At 50.1% G+C, this 24588-nt stretch overlaps 1 protein-coding gene across 3 annotated transcripts in view; it reads left to right on the top strand.

Moving 5' to 3' along the window:
• The window catches only part of IQSEC2 (IQ motif and Sec7 domain ArfGEF 2), a 91801-nt gene that overhangs the window by 62083 nt on the left and 5130 nt on the right, over positions 1-24588 (top strand). For 2 of the 3 annotated variants that reach the window (XM_050776820.1, XM_050776817.1), the window contains exons 3-12: positions 6107-6368; positions 7327-7728; positions 11067-11962; positions 13357-13518; positions 14005-14127; positions 15106-15272; positions 19102-19241; positions 20668-20793; positions 23301-23400; positions 24290-24451. In XM_050776820.1, the coding sequence (XP_050632777.1) occupies positions 6107-6368; positions 7327-7728; positions 11067-11962; positions 13357-13518; positions 14005-14127; positions 15106-15272; positions 19102-19241; positions 20668-20793; positions 23301-23400; positions 24290-24451 (2540 nt within the window). Of the gene's footprint in view, positions 1-2450; positions 4093-6106; positions 6369-7326; positions 7729-11066; positions 11963-13356; positions 13519-14004; positions 14128-15105; positions 15273-19101; positions 19242-20667; positions 20794-23300; positions 23401-24289; positions 24452-24588 lie in introns of those variants that run through there. The other variant, XM_050776818.1, reaches the window with a different exon arrangement.

The following is a 24588-nucleotide window of genomic DNA, read 5'->3' as shown; positions in this document are numbered from 1 at the left end:
CATGGCAACTGCATCCTGATCCCATCCCCTGCTGGCTGCCTGGTTCCGGGCAGTGCCAATAAAGGGAAGGAGGGAGAGAAGACCTCCCATTAGGAGCAGCATTCGAGGAGGGTTAGTGCCCCTGCCATGGGCAGGCCAACCCCAGATCCCTGTGGAACATCCTACACTGCTTCTCCCCATCTTAGTGCTTTGGCACACAATGTTCCCTCACTCTTCATCTCTACCAACTCCTTCCAGGCAAGACCCAGTCCACAAGCTTCCTCCCCAAGGAAGCCTTCCAGGCAGCAGAGGAACTAGCACAAGCTTTGGGGTTTGAATCCCTGTCCTGCCACTTGCTAGCTCTGAGACCTTTGGCAGTCATTTCCCCTCTTGGAGTTTTTTTCTTCATCTGCAAAATAGGAATCCTAATTCTTCCCTCACGTTTGCCATGCAGATTAAATAATGTGTGGAAAATGCCTGACACAGGGAAGGTGCGCAGTAAGTGTGAGTTTATTTTTATTCTGCTCAACCACCCCCAAACAGAAGGGATCTCTCTCCTGCACTCCCCCAGCACTTCCTCTGTTCCCCAGCCCTGATAACTTTCTGCTTTGTACTGTGGTTATTTGTGTAACATAGCTTATTTCCCCCTCTGCAGAGGATGCTCTCCAATTTCCCCCACAGAATAGCCCAGCAGACAGTGCACATGGGCATGTGTGTGTGTGTGTGTGATCGTGTCCGTATATGTGCATGTCTACATGTGTTTGTGTCTATTTTCATGTGTCTGTGGATGTGTTTTTGTTTCTAGGTTTGTCTGCCTTTGGATGTGTCTGTGTTATTGTACCTCTGCGTGCATGTGTGTGAGTGTGTGTGTGTGTGTGTGTGTGTGCACATGCAGATGTTTTGCTCCTGGCTGGGAAGAGTCCGGGGGGGGGGGGGGGGGGGGGGGGGCGGGGGGCGGCTCCCAGACCCTTTCTGAAGTCCAGGAATCCAAAGAAGGAATTGGTTTTGCTTGACCCTGCACAGATGAGAAACTGAGGTGCAGAGAGGAAAAGTGACATGCCTGGGCTTACACAGCTGGTCAGTGGCAGTCAGGACCTGAGCCTCGGCCTGCCCAGCATCTTACTCTACAACAGGCTCGCTCTCTGTCTCTGTGTGCGCATGTGTGTGTATGTGTGCGGGAGAAAAAGAAGAAGAGAGATTTTCCATGTGATCAGCATGTTCCCGAGTGTTGTTCTGGGGGCTCTGACTTGAGGGATTCCACATCCCCAGTGCTGTTTCTTCAGCAGTATGTGTGATATCAGAAGCAACACCCTCAAGCACCCTCCTTTTTTTTTTGCCAGGCTCCCTTGTGGGAGGCTGTGCTGACAGCCCGACCTCCCTGCCACTATTCCCTTTGCAACCAAAACAGGGGGTGAGCTCTCAAGGGAGGAATTGCCAAAGAGTGCAGAGCCAGGGGCAGCACAGAGCTGGGAGTGAGGAGAGGCAGCAAGATGTCATGAAAAGCCTGGGCCCTGGGTTTGAATCCTAGCTTTTTTACTTAATAACTATGTGACCTTGAGCAAGTTTATATCACCTCTCTGAGCCTCAGTGTCTTCATCTATAAAATGAGGCTAATGGTGCTTGCCTTGATAAGTTTCAAGAATTCAATGAGCTAAGTAGTGCCTTTGTCCTAGGAATTAGAGGTGACAACAGGGCCCTACAGCAGCCCGAGAGGAGCTGGTGTAAGGCAGCCTGTGTGGAGCAGGCAGGCAGGCATGGAAAGGCACACCTGAGCTGAGTGTTGAAGGCTGAGCAGGAGGTAGCCAGGTTGGGGCAATGGGGCAGAGAATATATGAGGTGGGGGGACAAGTCAGGAGAGCCATCCATGGCCACATTGAGGAAGTTGAAGGTTATCCCATGGCTGCTGGTTCCTGGAACACCCAAGTTAGATCATGTCCCTCCTCTGCTCACCTCAATCAGAGCAAACACCAAAGTCTTTATTGTAGGCTCATGCCCTTTCCGATTTGGCCCCCATGACCTCTCTGATCTTATCTCCTATCTCCTCTCATTCACTCTGTTCTACCTCCAGGCCTTTGCACTGGCTGTACCCTCTCTCTGGACTGCTACTGCCTTTGCCATGCAACTTACTCTCACTTCCGTCAGCACTCTGCTTATATGCCATTGCTCCAGAAAGGCCTTCCCTGAGCACCACATCTCAAACGGCACCTTTTTGCAATCTGCTTTATTTTCCTTCCTAGCACTTCACCGCTACCTGAAATGGCAGGATATATTTACTTGTTTCTTTCTTCTCTAAGCCTCCAACCTTGTGCCCCCTATAATGAGACCATTCTCTGGGTCACAGCCACACCCATTCCCTCGCTAGAACATCACCTCCCTGAGAATGTTCTTGTGCATTTTGCTCACTAGTATATTTCCAGCACCCAGCACTGTGCCTGGCATACAGAAGGTGCTCAGTTGTTGTTTGTTGAGTGAGTTATCTGGCACTGTGGAAGGGTTTTAGTGAGAGAATTTAGGTTAGTATGGTTTTGTTTTTGTTTTTGTTTTTGTTTTTGAGACAGGGTTTCACTCTGTTGCCCAGGCTGGAGTGAAGTGGCACCATCACGGCTTACTGCAGCCTTGACCTCCTGGGCTCAAGCGATTTTTCTGCCTCAGCCTCCCTAGTAGCTAGGACCAAAGGCACGTGCCACCACGCCTGGCTCATTTTTTCTTTTTCTTTTATTTTTTTGAGATGGAGTGTCGCTCTGTCACTCAGGCTGGAGTGCAGTGGCACAATCTTGGCTCACTGCAACCTCCACCTCCCGGGTTCAAGCGATTCTTGTGCCTCAGCCTCCTGAGTAGCTGGGACTACAGGGGCCCGCCACCACACCCGAATAATTTTTTCGTATTTTTGGTAGAGATGAGGTTTTGCCATGTTGCCCAGGCTGGTCTTCAACTCCTGGCCTTAAGTGATCCTTCCATGTCAGCCTCTGGAGTAGCTGGGATTACAAGTGTGAGCCACTGTGCCCAACTAGATTTGTACTTTTTTTGTTTTTTGGAGACAGTCTCACTCTATCTCCCAGGCTGGAGTGCAGTGGTGCGATGTCAGCTCACTGTAACCTCCGTCTCCTGGGTTCAAGTGATTCTCCTGCCTCAGCCTCCCAAGTAGCTAGGATTACAGGCCCACCATGCTCAGTTAATTTTTGTAGTTTTAGTAGAGATGTGGTTTCATCATGTTGGCCAGGCTGGTCTTGAACTCCTGACCTCAGGTGATCCACGTGCCTTGGCCTCCCAAAGTGCTGGGATTACAGGCATGAGCTATGGTGCCTGGCCTAGATTTGTACTTTTGGTTGTTGTTGGGTTTTTTTTGTTTGTTTGCTTTTTGTTTGTTTGTTTTTTTAAGACAGAGTCTTGCTCTGTCTCCCAGGCTGGAGTGCAGTGGCGCGATCTTGGCTCACTGCAACCTCTGCCTCCTGGATTCAAGCGATTCTCCTGCCTCAGCAGGAGATTACAGGCTCCCACCACCACGCCCGGCTAATTTGTGTATTTTCAGTAGAGACGGGTTTTCGCCATGTTGCCCAGGTTGGTTTTGAACTCCTGGCCTCATGCTCGCCTCAGCCTCCCAAAGTGCTGGGATTATAGGAGTGAGCCACCACGCCTGGCCCAGATTTGTACTTTTGAAAGCTGTTACTGGCCACAGGGTGAAGAATGGGTTGGAAGAGGAGATTGGAGGCTATGGTAAAAGTTCAGGAGAAAGTATTTCTTAGAGCAGCCTCCTGAGCACATTCATTGACTCCCTCTGGACGGCAGCTTTTATTGAGCACCTACTGTGTTCCAGGCCGTGTGCTCTGTGTTAGCTGGGAGATTATCAAACTCTCTTCCTGAGCTGGGATTCTGGGAGTCATGAACACAAATAGCTGTCACGCTTTGCCAAAGCTAACCTGTGCCATAAAAAGCAGGACAGACATGTGCTGTGTGTGGGAGCTCTGAACAGGATCAGCAATAATTTCTGGCTGGAGGCGGGATTCAGGAGGGCTTCTTAGTGGTGGCATATGACCTGAATCTTGACGGAACTAGGATGTGGGGGAATTTCTCAGATTGCAGATGGCGGAGACGATGGGGATTGCATTTCAAGTGGTAGGTACTGTATGAGCAGTTTTGGAGATAGAAAGCAGTGGAGCATTTGGGAAAAGCAGGATCTGGGCCAGGCTGGAATGACAGGTGGATGGAGTAGGGGGCTGGCAGCCAACCCTGAAGTATGGCTTAATGTTTAAGAGTGTGGGCTCTGGAGTCAGACTGCCTGGATTTGAATCCGGGCTCTATCATTAGTGGCTGTGTGACCATAGATATGTTACTTAACCTCTCTGGGCCTCAGTTTCTTTACGTGTAAAATGAAGATAAATTACAGTACCTATCTCATATGGTTGTCTTGAAGAGTAAACAGGTTATTCAGTGTGAAGTGGTAACAACGGTACCTAAATGTACTAAATGGTCTATAAATATTAGCTGTTGTATCTTGGAGAAGCCTCAAATGCCAGAATAAGGGACTTGGGCTATCTCTTCTGAGCAGTGGAAGTTATAGATGATGGTTCATGCATACAGGAGACAGTTGATCAAAACTGGGCTTGAGCCGTGTGCTGGGAGGGGAGGTTTGAGAGATTAGTGGGCATGATCCTGCAGTTCTGGCAGTGGGCTGAGCTGGGGCTGAACCCTGGAGCGGCGGTGATGTCAGGGCCACCGTCCCAGGCCCCGGAGGGAAGAGAATTTGGGGTGGAGGGTGAGCAATGGGTGGGAGCTCCCCCCAGGGCGGAGCCGAGCTCCAGGGTGCTGCAGCCCGCGACCGGGCCTCGTGGGCGCAGCCTTCACGCCACATCCAGCCCCCAGTGCAAAGCGCTCTGCTGCGAGGCTGGCAGGCCTGTTGCAGCTCAAGCTCCTGCACTGGTAGGGTCCCCCCCAGTACCCACCCCAGCCCATTTCTGCCCTTTGCCTTCCCCTCTGCCAAATAGGGGCTGGGGAGTACCCCTTTGCCTGTTTACCAGCCAAGAGCCTCCAACCTTGTGCCCCCCATAATGAGACCATTCTCTGGGTCCCAGCCACACCTATTCCCCCCACAGCCTCCTCCATGCCTCACCTTCGTGTTCCTTCCCGCCCGACTCCTTCCCTGTCTTCCCCACCTCTGTAGCTCTTCACCATGCAGGCTCGGCTCAAGGCGCCTGGGCTCTGTCGCCACCTGGGTTCCCTGGCAGCCTGGTTGCCATGGCACCATGGGAGCAGTTCTGGTGGAACAACAGCTCTGGGAAACCAGGGCGGGCAATCCCGGGGCCCAGCTCCTGCCACGCGTGGAGACCCCCCTGCCCCCTTCCCCCAGCTGAGCAGAGGAGGCCATGAGGAGAAAAAGGAAGCTGCCCCGCAGGGCTGCTCTTTACCTGTGAGGATGCTGGATGGGAGGCGCCTCCCACTGTCGCTGCTCGCCCTGCCCTGCTGCTGGCCCTGCCCTCGCAGCCAGGGAACCCTGGGAACTGGCTTGGCCTGGCCTGGAGTTCAGGCACCAGGGGGCAGGGGCCAGGCTGCAGGGGGCAGGGCTGGGCAGGTGAGGGGAGAGTCTGGGTGGGCAGGGTGCAGGGGTGGGCCTCACACAGCTGGGACAGGGCTGGGAGGGGGTGGCGCTTCGAAGGAGCTAATCTGGGGTGGTGCTGGGACTCGGACTGGGAGGGAAATCACAGCACACTGTGTTGGGGACAAGGCCAGGAGGGGATGGAGCTGTAAGGGGAAGAGGTCTGTGGGGAGGGGTGGAGCTGTGAGGGGACAGAAAAAAGGGCATGAAGAGACAAGACTGGGAGGGGAGTGGTCTCGGGGAGAAGGCTGTGAGGGGTGAGGAGGACGGGACCAAACAGATCCTTGAGGGAAAGGAGTCTAAGAGGATCTTGCTGTGAAGGCAAGGGGGCTGGAAGGGAAGGGACTTGGGTGGGAGTGGGGAGACAGTCCAAGAGCTAGGACTCACCCTGGCCTGTAAGTGTTGGGTCCCTATATCTGTGAGGAAGCTGGGGTGGATGGGATGGGGGGCAGGGATCTGGCTCACCCACTCTCAGTCTGGCCCAGTAGGCCCCTCTCCTGTCCCAACATCCTGGCTCATCTTATCTCATCCCCACAGTGTGGAGGGTGATGCCCCAGGCAGTGACCTGAGCACAGCGGTTGATAGTCCTGGGAGCCAACCCCCCTACCGGCTGAGCCAGCTGCCCCCCTCCAGCAGCCACATGGGGGGCCCCCCTGCTGGAGTGGGCCTTCCCTGGGCTCAACGGGCACGCCTCCAGCCAGCCAGTGTCGCCCTGAGGAAGCAGGAGGAGGAGGAGATAAAGCGCTCCAAGGCCCTATCGGACAGCTATGAACTCTCCACAGACCTGCAGGACAAGAAGGTGCAGAAGAGGCAGTCTGGTTGGGAATGGGAGTCGGGATGCAAGAGAGCGCCAGGGGAGGGTTTGGGATGTGGCTCTTAGGGGTGGAATCAGGGAGGGATAATGAGGCTGGAATTGGAGAAGACTGGCCCAGGACCCTTCACCCCACTGGGGATGCACTCATTCACCACCCATCCACTGAGGCTTATATTCACTCAAGAAACATTTACTGAGCTCCCTGCCCAGGTCTTGGAGATGTAAAGATGAATGAGTCCTGGATCTGGTCCCCAAAAAACTCAGTCTAACGGGAAGCACACATATCAGTTGACCTTTTCAGAAGAGTGCCATACAATAGATTATTTAGCTAAAAAAAAGGTGGAGGGAAAACAAAATACTACATATAGGAAAAAACTGGAAGGACATATACGAAAACATATACCCTAAATCAAAGGACATATTCTAGTTAGGTGTTTGGAATGGAGGTAATTCCTTCCCTCCTTCCTTCCTTCCTTCCTTCCTTCCTTCCTTCCTTCCTTCCTTCCTTCCTCCCTCCCTCCCTTCCTCCCTCCCTCCCTCCCTCCTTCCCTTTCCTCCTCCCTCCTCCCCTTCCTTCCTTCTCTTCCTTTCTCTCTCCCTCTCTCTTTCTCCTTTCTCATTCTCTCTCTTCCTCCTTTCTTTCCTTCTTGCTCTCCATGTATTTTTACCTTGCTTTCTTTTTATCGGCTTCTCTGTTTGTTTCCTGTTTTCAAATGATCAATATGTTCTTCTTGCAAATAAGAAAACAAAACATAATCCAATCCCATTTGACCAGTGTTATCTGAAATTCAAGTGAGGAGACAACACTGAGCACCTAGCCTGGCGCTTTTGGTGGCTGTAAGCAGTCAGCGGTGACTCCAGTGGGGGTGGTGTGGTTTAGTGCCTAGGGAGATGAGGCTGCCATGACTTTCTGACCTTGTTCCCCTCGACCCTTCTCTGCCAGGTGGAAATGCTGGAGAGGAAGTATGGGGGCTCCTTCCTGAGCCGCAGAGCTGCCAGGACCATCCAGACAGCCTTCCGCCAGTACCGCATGAACAAGAACTTTGAGCGGCTACGCAGCTCAGCCTCAGAGAGCCGCATGTCCCGCCGCATCATCCTTTCCAACATGCGGATGCAGTTCTCCTTTGAGGAGTATGAGAAGGCACAGAACCCCGCGTACTTCGAGGGCAAGCCTGCCTCGCTGGACGAGGGTGCCATGGCTGGTGCCCGGAGCCACCGGCTTGAACGGGGGCTCCCATATGGGGGCTCCTGTGGTGGGGGCATCGATGGTGGTGGAAGCTCCGTCACCACATCTGGGGAGTTTTCTAATGACATCACAGAACTAGAGGACTCCTTCTCCAAACAGGTCAGGATCCCTGAAAAGGGCCTTTCTTCTCCATCCCCATGCTCTGGCTACTCCTGCTACTTTTTACCTAGATTGCAAACTGAAAGAAGTTGCGTGACAAGGCGTTTAATAACAGCAAATAGCTACCATTTGAGTTGGGACTGTGAGAATAATGAGAAAGAACTGGCAAGATAGAAATTACTTTTTTTTTTTTGAGACAGAGTTTCGCTCTTGACACCCAGACTGGAGTGCAATGGCACGATCCTGGCTCACTGTAACCTCCGCCTCCTGGGTTCAAGTGATTCTCCTGCCTCACTTTCCGGAGTAGCTGGGATTGCAGGCATGTGCCACCACGCCCAGCTCATTTTGTATTTTAGTAGAGACAGGGTTTCACCATGTTGGCCAGGCTGGTCTCAAACTCGTGACCTCAGGTGATCCACCTGCCTCGACCTCCCAAAGTGCTGAGATTACAGGCGTGAGTCACTGCGCCCAGCCAGAAATTACATTGTTAAAACAAGCAAGTTACAAATATGGGTGTTCCATGCTGTTCCCTTCTTGTGGGAAAAAATATATATGGGTGTATAGAACAAATAAGAAAAAAGTTCTCACTACTTGGAACTTGATCTACTATAAAATAAAGCTTAACTCACAGGTAATGAGCTCCTACTGTGTGCCAGTGCTGTGTATGCCTCACACCAGACCTGTGAGACAGGGATTATTATTCCCATTTAATAGAGGAGGAGACTGAGATTGGTCCTTGTCCTCAAGGATCCCAGTGCAGTAGGAAATGGCAGACATGTGTGCATTACTGTCTCCTGAAGTAGAGTGTGCTCTGAGCCATGAGAAAGGCTATATAGTACAATGTATGGTACCTTGGGAACCCAGAGGAAGGGGAGGAAACTTTCTTCTGGGAGAACCACAGAAAACCCACTTGAGAAAACAGCATTGGAGATGGGCCTTGCCAGACAGAAAAGATTTAGCAAGTTAGAAATACTTGGAAGGGTGTTGCTTACATAGGCGTTGCATCAGCAAAAGCTTGGAGGGGTGGGATTGTAACGCAGTAAAGGTAGTGGGAGATCATTCTAGGGTTGGGGTGTGTCAACATACTTGCCCAGGTGTGAATCCCAGTTCTGCCATTTCCCAACTGTGTGGCCTTGGCAAACTGTTTAACCACACTGAAACATGATCAATAAAATGGAGAGAAAATAAAATGGAGAGAAAACCCTTTTAGAGCTATTTGGAAGACTCAGTGCAACTGTACAGGTAATATATATGAAAACGCCTAGTACATAGTAGCTGCTAAGTACATGTTAGTTTTCTTCCTAAAACCAAGAAGGTACTTGGTAGAGATTGTTGAATGAATGGATGAAGCTTTATAAGCGAAAAAGTCACTCTGCTCTAACCTCTATGATCTGGCCTTGCCATCAGCCTGGGCATGCCTCCTTGGACCTGGTGAAGAGGTGGAGGGAAGGACAGGAATATTGAAGGGAAGATCTATATCATTTATCTGTTCATTCATACCACAAAGATTTAATTGAACATCTCTTCTGTGTCAAGCAATGTGTTGAGCTGAGCTAGAAAGAGAAACCAGGCCTGGATCCATCCCTCAAGGGAGGAATGGGGAATAGGAGATCAGTCTGGGAACCAGGTCTGGTCCCAGCTCTGAGTGCTATTGAAGTCTGATGGGGAAGTATATCCGTTATCTGTTAGCTGTGTAACAAATTACCCCCAAATTTGGTAGCTTAAAACTGACCCAAGAGACTGAGCCTAAACCATAAACATTTATTATCTCATACAGTTTCTGGGGGCCAGGAAGCTGGGAATGGCATGGCTGAGTGGTTTTGGTTCAGGGCCTTTCATGAGGTTGCAGTCAAGCTGTAGGGAGAGCCTGCAATATCTGAAGACTAGACTGGGGCTGGCAGTCTGCTTTCAAGCTCACTCACTTGGCTGTTGGCAGGAGGATTCAATGCCTCACCCTGTGGGCCTCTCTATAGGACTGTTCGTGATGGGCTTTCCCCAGGTTGGGGGGTCTGAGAGAAAGAGTCCAAGTGACAAGCGACCAAGAGTGCTCAAGATGGAAGCTGCAGTCATTTAAATTTTTTTTTTTAATTTTGTAAATTAAAAAAATTTTTTTTGCAGTCTTTTTTTTTTAAATTTAAATAATTTTTTTTTGGCCGGGCATAGTAGCTCACACCTGTAATCTCAGCACTTCGGGAGGCCAAGGCAGGCGGATCGCCTGAGGTCAGGGGTTTGAGACCAGCCTGTCCATCATGGCGAAACCCCGTCTCTACTAAAAATATAAAAATTAGCCAAACATGGTGGTGCGCGCCTGTAATCCCTGCTACTGGGGAGGCTGAGGGAGGAGAATCGCTTGAACCTGGGAGTTGGAGGTTGCAGTGAGCTGAGATCGTGCCACTGCACTCCACCCTGGGCAAGAGCGAGACTCTGTCTCAAAAAAACAAATAAAAATTTTAGAGACAGGATCTTGCTGTGTTGCCAGGCTGGAGTGCAGTGGCGTGATCGTAACTCACTGCAGTCTCAAACTCCTGGGCTCAAGTGATCCTCCTGCCTCACTCTCCTGAGTAACTGGGACTACAGGTGTGTACCACCACACCCAGCTAATGTTTTTATTTTTTGTAGAGGTAGAGTCTCGCCATGTTGCCCAGGCTTTTCTTGAACTCCTGGGCTCAAGGGATCCTCCCATCTTGGCCTCCCAAAGTGCTGGGATTACAGGCATGAGCCACCATGCCCAGCCTCTGCAGTCTTTTAAAACCTAATTTCAGAAGTGACATACATTCACTTCTGCCATATGCTGTTTGTCACACAGACTAACTCTGGTACAATGTGGTACCCTAGGGTGTGAATACCAGGAGGCAGGGATCATGAGCGGTCAGTTTAGAGTCTGGATACCACAGGGAAAGAGCATTACCAGCTGTGGTCCAGACGCTCAAGGTCAAATGTTATGGATTTCCTAAGAGAATTCCCACAGAGGAAGCTGGGATTTTGGTTTACCCTCGGGGATGGCAGAGGCAAGAATGTGGCTTGAATCAGGGAGGAGGTAACATTTGGCTTGAGTCTAAATGGACACAAAGGAGGTATTGGGGTATGAGCTGAGTGGGGGAACTCGTGGGCATTAGTCCCAGCTCCTGTGAGCTCACAATGGTTCCCTGGGAGTCATTTTATAGACCACAGGGAGTTTGTCAGGGCTGGGGGAGGGGAATCCACCCTCCTTGCTGACCTACCAGGAAGACTCCCCCTTTTCCCTTACCCCCCTCCCTCATTCCCACCTTCCACCATTCTTCCCTTTATCTTTCTTTCTTTTCTCTCCCTTTCCCTCCTCTCCTCCCCCGCCTGCACAGGTAAAGTCTCTGGCTGAATCCATCGACGAAGCCCTGAACTGCCACCCATCAGGGCCCATGTCTGAGGAGCCAGGTTCAGCCCAGCTGGAGAAGCGGGAGTCAAAGGAACAGCAAGAGGACAGCTCGGCCACATCCTTCAGTGACCTTCCCCTCTACCTGGATGACACAGTTCCCCAACAATCCCCTGAGCGACTGCCCAGCACAGAACCCCCACCCCAGGGCCGGCCCGAGTTCTGGGCGCCAGCCCCTCTCCCGCCAGTTCCTCCACCAGTGCCATCAGGAACCCGGGAAGACGGTAGCCGTGAGGAAGGCACTCGCAGGGGTCCCGGGTGCTTGGAGTGCCGGGATTTCCGGCTGCGGGCCGCCCACCTTCCCCTGCTTACCATTGAGCCTCCTAGTGACAGCTCCGTGGACCTGAGTGACCGCTCAGATCGCGGCTCTGTCCACCGCCAGCTGGTGTATGAGGCTGATGGCTGCAGCCCCCATGGGACCCTGAAGCACAAGGGGCCACCAGGCAGGGCCCCGATCCCACACCGCCACTACCCAGCCCCTGAGGGCCCAGCCCCAGCCCCACCAGGGCCCCTGCCACCAGCCCCCAACAGTGGCACTGGGCCCAGTGGTGTGGCTGGGGGTCGGAGGTTGGGGAAGTGCGAGGCAGCAGGCGAGAACTCTGATGGTGGAGATAATGAGAGCCTCGAGAGCTCCAGCAATTCCAATGAGACCATCAACTGCAGCTCCGGCTCCTCTTCTCGGGACAGTCTAAGGGAGCCTCCGGCCACCGGCCTGTGCAAGCAGACTTACCAGCGGGAGACAAGGCACAGCTGGGACTCGCCAGCTTTCAACAATGATGTGGTCCAGAGGCGGCACTACCGAATCGGCCTCAACCTTTTCAACAAGTGCGTGCTGCCCGTTCTAGCCTGCTCGCCCTTTCCTACCCTGCCACGGGTACTTGGGTTCCTGGGACAGAACTCCACGCAGTGATCCCGGTTCTGCCATCCTTTCATTTTGTGGAACGGTATTTCTCCCCAGACATTCAGGGAAGAGGATTGGCAACAGGGTGAAAGAGTAGAGAGTCCCTTAACACACCTGGGCAGTCCTAGTACTGCCTCTGGCTGACTGTGCGATCTTGGGTGAGATGACCCCACTAAATGGATTCTGAAACTTGTCCTCCCCACCTTCCCTTTTTAGAGGGGAGGTGATATGGTGTAGAAAGAGCCCTAGCCTGGGAAACAGGAGATCTGGCCCCCGAGTGGGCCTTTGGCCAGACTCGCTGCATAGCCCTGGGCAAGGTGCATTCCTCCCCTGGGCTTCTATTTTTCCACCTACCACTAGCAGAATGTGTATGTGAGAGATGTTGGGGGCAGGGTGGTGTGCTAGACCCTTCAGTGACTGTGACTAAGCTCTTCCTAGGTGCCTGGTCTTCTGTCAGGTGTTTAGGAGTGAGGTGGGAGTGTGACATTTGATTAGAACATAATTGGAAAACATGAGATGTAATTAGAAAACATTAAATGTAATATAAGCCATTACTTGAATGCCTTACATCTTTATAGCTTATTAAACACTGCCACCTATATTTCATTCTTACAATAACTCAGCAAGGCAGGCAGTAGTGTTCCTGTTTTGTAGATAAGGAACCAAGGCTTGGAGAGGTAAAAGGAATTGTCCAAAGTCATACAACTGGGAAGTGACGGATCTGAGACTCCTATGGCACCAGTCCCTTCTAAATTTTAACCTTGTGGGGTCCTAAGGTTCTGGGGTTCTGAATATGGGATAACTGTGACCCAGATTTTGGCCCAGCTCCCTGGAAATCTAGGGAGCGCCTTGTCTATAGAAACACTCAGAGGAAGTTGGTGAGACCTGCCTGTGTGGGATGTGGGATATGGAACAAAGTAACCTCTTCACTTCTTCCCTACTCTGTGGGTCTGTGACTCACAGGGAAGGTGCTCAACCTTGCTCCTTGGTTCTTGCTGGGAAGGTCAGAGCTCCTGGCGTAGAGCGGGCTCTCACTAGATACTGATTTCTTTCTATTGTGGTGTAGCTCCAGTGAAGGGGGATGTTGGGTTCAAGATACCTTGGGATTTTGAAGCTCCTCGAAATGGGCAAGTGGCTTCTTCTCTCTAGGCCTCAGTTTTCTCATTTGAGCCATGATGGGATTAGATCAAATTATGTATTTGACTTCGTTGGTCCTCTGAGGCCGGACTTAGTTGGGCCCAAAATGAGTTCAACAAATGAGACAGAGAGCACAGTTCCAGGAGGACAGTCATCTCATCTACCTCCCCTCTTTCTGCAGGAAGCCAGAGAAGGGTATCCAGTATCTGATCGAGCGGGGCTTCCTGTCAGACACACCGGTGGGAGTGGCTCACTTCATCCTGGAGCGGAAAGGCCTCAGCCGGCAGATGATAGGGGAATTCCTAGGGAACCGGCAGAAGCAGTTCAACAGAGACGTGTTGGAGTGAGGACCCCAGGATGGGGCAGGCTGGGCCAGGGATTCCTGGAAAAGGACAGCAAGAGGGAGGAAGGGGGCAGCCTGTGTCCCTTTAGCTCAAATAAGCTTTTCAAAACAGGATGAATAGACCTTCCTGCCCCCGTACCCTTCTGCCCCAAAGGGGTCTGATCTTGTTTGGCTCTATTCCTAAAGTCTTCTATGTGGCCCTGGGCAAGACGTGCTCATCCTGTGGCCTGTTTTGGGCCTCAGTTTTCCCGTCTCTGAAATGAGTGGCTCGATGGAAAGGGCCTTTAGTGACCACATGCCTTGCCTCAATTTTCTGAGATGGATTTGATTTCAAACATTCTGTCCTCATGTGTACTTGCTCGGGCCATGGGTCCTGAATTTGGGAGTGTATCAGTGGGGGTGTTGGTCCATTTGAGCAGGTCCAGGTGGGTCAGAGGTTTTCTGCAGAGGAATTGAAAGCACCACACCCCCTTCTTTGCTCCTTAGCTGTGTGGTGGATGAGATGGACTTCTCCTCAATGGATCTGGATGATGCACTCCGGAAGTTCCAGTCCCATATCCGGGTTCAGGGTGAGGCCCAGAAAGTGGAGCGACTCATCGAAGCCTTCAGGTGTGCCTGTCTCCCACTTGTGAAGCTGCCCCTCCCTCCTGTGGGCATCGACGTAGTATGTGTTTACAAGTCGCTTCTCTGAGCCTCATACTCTCTTCACCATAAAACAGAAATGATAAATCCTATCTTGCAAGGCAATTGTGAGGATCAGAGGTAGTGCATGTAAAGTATCTAGCTCAGCCTCTGGGACATGGGCATTCGATAAGTGACAACAACATCAGCAATAACAGCTAACATTCACGGAGCACTTATTAGGTATCAGGTGCTGAGCTGAGCACTTTACACGATTATTTCACCGAATAATCACAACCACCCCATAAAGTAGGCACTTCTATTATTATTCCCATTTTATAGAGGAGAAATCAGAAGTTTAGAGAGGTTAAGTAACTTGCCCAGGGTCATACAGTGAATAAGTGGTAGAACCAGGATTTGAACTTGTATGTGTCTAAGTCCATGATCCATCCATGCCCTTAACCATTTTACTCTACTATAAATGCTTTGGAGATCAGGTAGGCCGGGGTCTAAATCCTGGCTCTGCCACTTTAGGGTATTTAGAAGAGAAACAGGAGTTGCTGAGAACTTGTTTCCCACAATGGGGGAAGGATTTGCTTTGCAGTTAGAAATATCTGGGTTTTCATCCTGGCTTCACCATTTACCAGCTCTGTTACCTTGGGCAAGTTACCTTGTCACTTTGAGTCTCAGTCGCTTCATCTTTAAAATGGGACTGCCAATAGCTACCTTGCAGGATTATGATAGGATTACATGAAACAATGTATATAAATCCCCTGGAAGAGCTCTGTAAAAGGTAGCGATTGTAATTTTTACATGCTGGTCTAGGGGAAGCTCTGAAGAGGACAGACCCAGAGATCAAGAAAGTATTTCTTGCAGGAAAGGGTTGCTGGTATCAGACTGGGTGGGTGGTGGGTAGGCAGAGATGGCTGCTTCCTGAGTCTGGCTTTGACCCCTCCTGCCCTGCAGCCAGCGGTACTGTGTCTGTAACCCAGCCCTTGTGCGCCAGTTCCGGAACCCAGACACCATCTTCATCCTTGCTTTTGCCATCATCCTCCTCAATACCGACATGTACAGTCCCAGCGTCAAGGCTGAACGAAAGATGAAACTAGATGACTTCATCAAGAACCTGAGAGGTGACTTCCTTATCAGCCTTTCCTGCCCTTCGCCTGGGAAGGGAAAGTGGGGGTTAAGGTGGGGAAGGATGCAGGAGATGCCATCTGTTCCTTGGAAATTAATTTGTGATGCTGTCACTTTCTGCCCTAGCTGGATGTTCCCAGGATATTCACTTATTAATTCACTCAAATCGTCATTTGCCCATTGTACTGAGCTTCTGCTGTGCACCAGGTTTCTAGGTCCTGGGGTTCAAGCAGTGAACGTGATAGATTAAAGTCCTGACTCTTACAAGGCTTTATTCTGATTCATTCATTCAGTCATTCACTTCTCTTTTCCTCACTCCCTCTTTCCCTCTCTTATTTATGCCCATGAGGACTCATTTAATTATTTTGCGTATCTTTTCCTCTATTCATGCGTTCATTTATCACTCGACCAAACAACCAGCCAGCCAGTCAACACTTAGCACTTAGTGTGTGCCAAGCCCCATGATGGGTGCCAAGGACAATGGAGAGGAATCTGCCATACTCCCTGTTCTGAGAGAGCTCCCCGTGTGTGGGAGAGGCTGACTTGTAGCACCCAGATAACTAACATAAGACAGAAAGTGAACAGTGACATCAGAGAGGCCAAAAGTGCAGTCAGAGCTCAAAGGAGGAAGAGCCCACCTCTAGCTAGCTTCCCGGAGGAGGCAGTATTTTTATTTTAAGGTGGGTCTTGAAGGCATGGAGAAGGTGACACAATAGAGATAGAGGAGGGCTTACCTACCAGTGAGAATACCAAAGACGCAGAGGCAGGAACATTTATTTTCTTTAGGGAACAACTGAGGGCTGGGTACGGTCGCTCACGCCTGTAATCCCAGCACTTTGTGAGGCTGAGGCAGGTGGATCACATGAGGCCAGGAGTTCCAGACCAGCCTGGCCAACATGAGGAAACCCCATCGCTACTAAAAATACAAAAATTAGCAGGCATGTTGGTGCATGCCTGTAATCCCAGCCACTCAGGAGGCTGAGGTAGGAGAATTACTTGAACCCGGGAGGCAGAGGTTGCAGTGAGCTAAGATTGCACCACTGCACTCCAGCCTGAGTGACAGAGCAAGACTCTGTCTTCAGAAAAAAAAAAGAAGAACAATTGAGATGAGGTCATTGATGAGTTGGGAAGATCCCAATATATGAGGTTCCAATATATGGAACTAATATATGAGGGCCTTGAATGCCAGATGAAAGGTGTCACCTTGCTCTTTTTGCTTATTCTACTGATGTCGAGCCCTCCCTATCACCAAAGAGCAGCCTACTAAAAATGGTACAGATGTTAAGATTATTTAAGCAGAAAAGAAAGAGGGAAATAGAGTCAAAGAAAAAAAGCAAACTGAAAACAAGACAAATTGGCTGCCCATTGGGTTTGTGCAGCTGTGGCTGCTCTGGTAAGAAAGTCAGTGTGATATAGAATGTTCCTTTAGCACCTGTCCCAGGAGGAGATGTGGCATTTCCAAGGAAGAAAACATTTTCTCCTTTTTGTTTTCTGTTTTTTTGTTTTTTATTTTCAGAGACAGGGTCTCACTCTCTCACCCAGGCTGGAGTGCTGTGGTGCTAGCAGAGCTCACTACAGCCTTGAACTGGGCTCAAGCGATCCTCCCACCTCAGCCTCCTGAGTAGCTGGGAATATAGGCGCGGGCCACCATGCCCAACTAATTTTTAAATTTTTTGTAGAGACGGGGTCTTGCTATGTTGCCCAGGCTGGTCTCAAACTCCTTGCCTCAACTCGACCTCCCAAAGTGCTGGAATTACAGGTGTGAGCCTCCACGTCCTGCCCAGAAAACATTTTCTCTAGCAGAGGATTTAGAGAGAAGAGTGAGTAGGTTTCACTCAGCAATCAGAAATGGAGAAGGATGGTGAAGATGGGAGGAGGGAGTTAGATCAGAGGCCATTTGGAGTTGTCTCCTATAATTTTGCCATCATTCATTCATCCATTCTTTTTCCCTCTGTCTCTCAATATGTCTGTGTGTGTGTGTGTGTATCTTTTCCCCTCTAATTATTATTATTATTATTTTATTTTATTTCATTTTTTTTTTTTTTTGAGACAGAGGCTCGCTCTGTCGCCCAGGCTGGAGTGCAGTGGCCGGATCTCAGCTCACTGCAAGCTCCGCCTCCTGGGTTTACGCCATTCTCCTGCCTCAGCCTCCTGAGTAGCTGGGACCACAGGCACCCACCACCTCGCCCAGCTAGTTTTTTGTGTTTTTTAGTAGAGACGGGGTTTCACTGTGTTAGCCAGGATGGTCTCGATCTCCTGACCTCGTGATCCGCCCGTCTCGGCCTCCCAAAGTGCTGGGATTACAGGCTTGAGCCACCGCGCCCGGCCTCCCCTCTAATTATTAAATAAAGAAGCAAATAAATGAAGGTAATACATACTTGTTTCAGAAATGTTGGAAGATTCAGAAAATTAGAACATTTCTTTTTATCACCCAAAATTTGCCCCCTAGAGGCAATCATAGTTAATGTTTTGGTGCGTTCTAATCTTTTCCCCCATGCATATGTAACTTTTTATATAGTTCAGATCATACCATACATGCAATTTGTCTTACTCTTTTCACATAATTTGCTACTGTAATTTTCTCAAGCTATCAAAATGTTTTTGTAAATGTCAAGTTTTTAATAGCTGTGCACTATTTTATTAAATGGATATACTATCCTTTACTTGACTGTTCCTCTATTGTTAAAATTTAGGTTGTTTCAAATTGTCCCCATAAGTAACACTTGGTGAGTATTCTTTTTATTTATTTATTTATTTTGAGACAGGGTCTTGCTCTGTTGCCCAGGCTGGAGTGCAGTGGTGCAATCATGGTTGACTGCAACCTCCTCCTCCCAGGCTCAAGCTAGTATCCCACTTCAGCCTCCCAAGTAGCTGGGACCACGGGTGTGTGCCACCACACCCAGCTAATTTTTGTATTTTTTGTAGAGATGGGATTTTGCCATGTTGCCCAGGTTGGCTCTCGAATTCCTGGGCTCGAGCGATCCACCTGCCTCAGCCTCCCAAAGTGCTGGGATTACACTACGCCTGTCCTAGCAATCTTTTTTTTTTTCTTTTTTTTTTTTCTTTTTTTCTTTTTTTTAGACAGAGTCTCAATCTTGTTGCTCAGGCTGGAGTGCAGTGGCCCGATCTTGGCTCACTACAGCCTCTGCCTCCAGGGTTCAAGCAATTCTGCCTCAGCCTCCCGAATAACTGGGACTACAGGCACACGCTGCCACGCCTGGCTAATTTTTTGTATTTTTAGCAGAGATGAGGTTTCACAATGTTGGCCAGGATGGTCTTGATCTCCTGACCTCATGATCTGCCCGCCTCGGCCTCCCAAAGTGCTGGGATTACAGGTATGAGCCACCATGCCCGGCCTGCACTAGCATTCTTGCACATACATCTTGCACATATTTCTGAGTAGTTCCTTAAGGTAGATTCCTAGAAGAAGAATCACTGTGTACAAACATTTAGATTCTTGCCAAATTACCTTCCAAAAGAGTTATGTTACCATATATGCCCACTTCCCTGCACTCTTCCTAGCACTGGATTTCATTTAAAATTATTTTTGCTAATTAGAAAGGCAAACAATAGTATCTGATTGTTTTAATTACAGTGTATTCTGAGTTGTTGAGAGAAAAATTCCCCACCCCGGGGAAGACAGCAACTGGCTGTTGTGTTGAAGGACATCCTCCCTGCCCCAATCCTGGCTAAGGGGCTGAGGATACCCACTGACCCTCAGTCCTGACTGTCATGGCCCGTGCCTGGGTGTGGGAGTTGTGGAGCATCCCTACCACCCAGTGCCCATAATTATGTGACATATCCCTGTGTTACTCCCTCCCCCAGGGGTTGACAATGGTGAAGACATCCCCCGAGACCTCCTGGTGGGCATCTACCAGCGCATCCAGGGGCGTGAACTGCGGACCAACGATGACCATGTGTCCCAGGTGCAGGCTGTGGAGCGCATGATTGTTGGAAAGAAACCAGTAAGTGCCTTGGAAGGCTGCAGAGGGGCCAGGGTTCAGGTCTGCCTCTGCCACTAAGTGCACCTCCTGAGTCACTGCACCTCCCTGAGCCCCAGGTGCCCTTTACCTGCAATACGGAGTGGGTGATAATGCATTCCTCAGAAGGCTGTGATGCAGAGTGAATGCATCGAGCACATTCCAAGGCCCATAGTGGGTATTGTATAAATATTAACATCGTTTTCGCCTCTGGCTTTGCCTGTCCATCCTAAGTGAAGGGCCAAGCTAATGGTTATCAGAAAACCAAAGCAAGAACACACTTTAGGCCAGGTGCAATGGCTTGTGCCTGTAATCCCAGCACTTTGGGAGGCCGAGGTGGGCGGATCACCTCAGGTCAGGAGTTCCAGACCAGCCTGGCTATCATCGCAAAACCTGTCTGTACTAAAAATATAAAAATTAGCCAGGCGTCGTGGTGCGTGCCTGGAGTTCCAGTTACTCAGGAGGCTGAGGCAGGAGAATCGCTTGATCCCAGGAGGTGGAGGTTGCAGTGAGCTGAGATCGTGCCAACGCACTCCAGCCTGGGTGACAGAGCAAGGCTCCATCTGAAAAAAAGAAAAAAAAAAAAAAAAGAACAGGCTTTAGCCAACAAACATTTGTGGATGCCTTTCCACTGAGCCCAGCATTTTACTGGGCACCAGAGTTGGTGCTGGGCATTCATATATATGAATCAGACCGTGGTCTCTGTCCTTGGGGGCACTCACAGACCAGTTGGGGTGTGAGACAAAGACACATATAATACTTCTGCCTTATGGTCCAGTTTAGGAGAGGAGAAAGGAGAAAGAGGCCGTTTTCAGCCTGGAGAAATCAGGGAAGGCTTCTTGGAAGAGATAATTTGGGGATTGAATTTTTTTTTTTTTTTTTTTTTTGAGATGGAGTTTCACTCTGTCACTCAGGCAGGAGTGCAGTGGCATGATCTTGGCTCATTGCAACCTCCACCACCTGGGTTCAAACGATTCTCCTGCCTCAGCCTACTGAGTATCTGGGATCGCAGGCGCCAACCATCATACCCAGCTAATTTTTGTGTTTTTAGTAGAGACGGGGTTTCATCATGTTGGCCAGGCTGGTCTCGAACCCCTGACCTCAGGTGATCCGCTCACCTCGGCCTCCCAAAGTGCTGGGATTACAGGCGTGAGCCATCATGCCTGGCTGGGATGGAAATTTGAAGGGGAGTTGAAATATGACCATGCAGAGCTGGACAAGAAAGATCTTCCAGACAGAGGGACAAAGGCAAGGTAGAAGAAAAGTTTAGGCCTTAGTCGCTGATACCCCTTGTGTCAGAGTGATACACATGTATGAGAGGTAAACTTTTTTGCGGTTGAAACTTAAGGTGCCAGGAGGCCTGAAGCTGCGGGCTGGCCTTGCTGACACCTGTTTCTCCATGCCTGTCTAGGTCCTGTCTCTCCCTCACCGTCGACTGGTTTGCTGCTGCCAGCTCTACGAGGTGCCAGATCCAAACCGCCCCCAGAGGCTAGGGTTGCATCAGCGAGAGGTCTTCCTCTTCAATGATCTCCTTGTGGTATGAGCACTGTGGGGGAGGAGATGGAAGGGGGATAGTGAGGTTGACACCTGAGTCTGGTGTGAGCCATGTTGATGTTGGTGTGTGGTGTGGTGTGTGGAGTGTCGCAGGCGAGGTATTCTGCCATGCCATCCGCATGGTCTCAGGCAAGGCCCAGGCCTTCTCTGCCCCTCCTTTTCCAACAGATTCATTTGGAGATAGTAACAGACGCACAGGGACAGAATATATGAGGACCAAAGGGATGACAGACTTACAACCTGGGAAGTGGTAGGAAATATCCTTGTCCGCCTCAGTAGCCCATAGGGTTGTGTGAAGAGGGGTGAACCTGTGACCCCCAGGTCAGTCTAGAAATCTTCAGTAATCAAGATGCTTGTAGTGGGCCGGGCACCATGGCTCACGCCTACAGTCCCAGAGCTTTGGGAGGCCAAGGCAGTTTGAATCACTTGAGCCCAGGAGTTTTGAGACCAGCTTGGGCAACATGTCGAAACCCTGTCTCCACAAAAAATACGAAAATTAGCCAGGCATGGTGGTGTGTACCTGTTGTGTGTAGTCCCAGCTACTTGGGAGGCTGAGTCAGGAGGATCACTTGAGCCCGGGAGGCAGAGGTTGCAGTGTGCTGTGATTGTACCACTGCATTCCAACCTGGGCAACAGAGCCAGATCCTGTCTCAAAAAATTAAATAAATAAATAAATAAATACACAAATAATAAAAACAAAATTTGAAAAAGATGCTTGGGCCAGGCACGGTGGCTCATGCCTGTAATCCCAACGCTTTAGGAGGCCGAGGCGGGTGGATCACCTGAGGTCAGGAGTTCGACACCAGCCTGGCCAACATGGAGAAACCTCGTCTCTACTAAAAATATAAAAAATTAGCTGGGCATAGTGGTTCGTGCCTGTAGTCCCAGCCACTGGGGAGGCTGAGGCAGGAGAATCGCTTGAACCCAGGAGGTGGAAGTTGCAGTGAGCTGAGATCTCTCCATTGCACTCCAGCCTGGGCGACAAGTGAAACTCTGTCTAAAAAAAAGAAAAAAAAAAAAAAAAAAAAGATGCTTGAAGTGATTCTTAAAACTGAGCTCATTACAAATAGAGATGTTTGTCTTTTAGGGATGGGACTCTTAGGACTTTGCTGGTTGGAAGGGACTTTCAGAGTCCAGCTTCCTAGATGGCCCACTGGATGTATGACTGTGGGGACAGAAAGCCGCCTTCCTCTAAGGCAGCCAGTTGCCTTGTTAGGCAGCTCTGACTGCTAGAATCTGTCTCCCTGTGGGTTTCTTCCAACCATCTGCACTTAACCTTTGGCATCACAAAGAACAAGTGTTGTCCTTCTGCTCCAAGACAACTCGCCAGGGTTTGGAGGACAGTGATCGTGTTCCCACTGTGGTCTCTCCTTTAGAGCAGGGTTTCTCAGTCTCATCACTGTTGATATTTGAGGCTGGATAATTCTTTGCAGGGACTGTAGGATGTTTAGCAGCACCCTGGTCTCTACCTATTAGGTGCTAGTAGCAACCCTTCGACCAAAAATGTCTCCAGATATTGCTCCATGTCCTCTGGGGGCAATATCACCCCCAGTTGAGGATTGCTGCTTTAGCGGAAGTATTTTCATGCTCCCTCTGAGCCTTAGTTTCCTCCTCTGTGAAATGGAGCTAACCCCTACCTCACAGGGTTGTTATGAGGATGAAATGAAATAAGAGGTCATATGTGGAATCTGCCTTACCCCAAGGAGTACCTGGCCCACACAGTCAACGTGTAGACATCCCTCAGGTACTGAAACTGGTGTGCGTCCAGCTGTATGCCAGGCACTGGGTATGCCAGGATGAATCAGAATTAGTCCCTGTTCTCAGGGAGCTCACAGCCCAAAGGACCTAAAAAAGTGCTTTGCGTCATCATGCCATCCTGAAATCAAAACATTTCCTTTTATGAGCCACTTGCAGACCGCCTGAGGTGTTTGCAACCTGTGTTAGTTGAGTCCAGAGTGCCCAAGTACTCGACAAAGACGTTGGGTTGTTGAGAGGAAGACTTGTTAACTCTCTACATGGGTTCAGCAGAGATTGCCATTAAGTGCAGGCTCTGGTGAGGCCCGCTGACAGAACCCGACAACCAGACTCCTGCCTTCCAGTCCAGCAGGGGGTGATCACACACTCAGAGGACTAGCATAGCGCCTGACAAGGGAAAGGTACTGAATCATCATTCTGGAGCTCAGAAAAGGGGTTTACAAATCTCTGTGGGATGTTGGAGCAGGCTTCCTGGAGGGAGCAGGATTCAGTTAGTTCCTGGAAATGTGGTAAATGTCTGTGGTGCGTGGTCATTACATCAGGAACTTGCGTTTTCTTCCATGTCTCCCATTCTGTCCCTCAAGCTTCCATTCTCCCCAGCTTGTGGGCATGTGTATTTGTGTGTGTATGTCTGTTAATGGGGTGGGAGGGGAGGGTGGTTACCAGAAATAGGTGCCACGTGGAAATTCCCCACCCAAAACGCTGCCTCTTGTCTTTTTCCCACCCCTGCCAAAGGTCACCAAAATTTTCCAGAAGAAGAAGATCTTGGTGACATACAGTTTCCGTCAGTCTTTCCCCCTCGTGGAAATGCACATGCAGCTCTTCCAGAATTCATGTGAGTCCCTTCTTGGATCCCAGCTCCCAAGAGTCTATGTCATGGCCCCCATGCTCACCCGTCATCTCTACCAGCTCCAGTTTTTGGAGTCCCTTACAACCAGGCTAAGGGTCTCCGAAGCACCTACTTGGTCCCAGGATGAGGGGCAGGCCAGGGTGGAGTATGACTCGGGTCTAGCCCCTGGTTAGCTCATAGTCTTGCAGAGAACCCCAGTGCATGTGTTCTCTGGTGGGCCAAAGAGATGGTGATCACGCTGTGCTCTGAAGGATGAACCAGGAGGAGCTTTGTTTCATGGTACTCTGGGCAGCAGTAGCAATGTGAGTTGAGGTAGAGGTGAGAAGGAAAGAGTTTCAAGACAGCAGTGCAGAGTTGTATGCCTTTACATCCTGCAGTACAGGAAGTAAGGGGGCCACAGCTACCAGGAGTTTGAGGGCTTTGGGGCAAAGGGGAGCTGCTAAATATGCTCAAATGGAGAAGAGGCATGATCAGAGTTAGACAGCAGAAAAATTATTTCATGGGCTAGGTATGGCGGCTCACACCTGTAATCCCAGCACTTTGGGAGGCCAAGGCAGGAGGATTGCTTGAGCCCAGGAATTCGAGACCAACCTGGGCAATATAGTAAGACCCCATCTCTGCTGAAAATAAAAAAATTATCTGCACATATGGTGCGTGCCCATGGTCCCAGCTACTCAGGAGGCTTGAGGCAGAAGGATCACTTGAGCCCAGGAGTTCAAGGCCGCAGTGAGCCATAATGACACCAGTGCACTCCAGCCTGGGTGACAGAGAGATGTTATCTCAGGAAAAAAAGAACAGAAAAGAAAAATTATTTTAGGTATGAGCCACCTCCACCAATCCCAACAGAGGTGCCCAGTCTCCCCTTTCTCCACAGATTACCAGTTTGGGATCAAGTTGCTGTCTGCAGTACCTGGTGGGGAGCGAAAAGTCCTCATCATCTTCAATGCCCCCAGCCTCCAGGACCGGCTGCGCTTTACATCCGACCTGCGCGAATCCATTGCGGAGGTGCAGGAGATGGAGAAATACCGTGTGGAGTGTGAGTAGCCCGGCCACGTCTCCTCCCCCATCTCCTGAAACAGTACCCTGCAGAAACCAAGAATCCTATCCTCTGAGAATCTCAGAGTTGAGGGTTAGCTTGTCCAACCTTCCCATGCTCATTTCAAGAATTCTTCA

Source organism: Macaca thibetana, chromosome X, assembly GCF_024542745.1.
Source record: "Macaca thibetana thibetana isolate TM-01 chromosome X, ASM2454274v1, whole genome shotgun sequence".
Taxonomy (NCBI): Eukaryota; Metazoa; Chordata; class Mammalia; order Primates; family Cercopithecidae; genus Macaca; species Macaca thibetana.
Note: the sequence above shows the minus strand (reverse complement) of the source record. Positions and strands in the feature narration are given on the sequence as shown.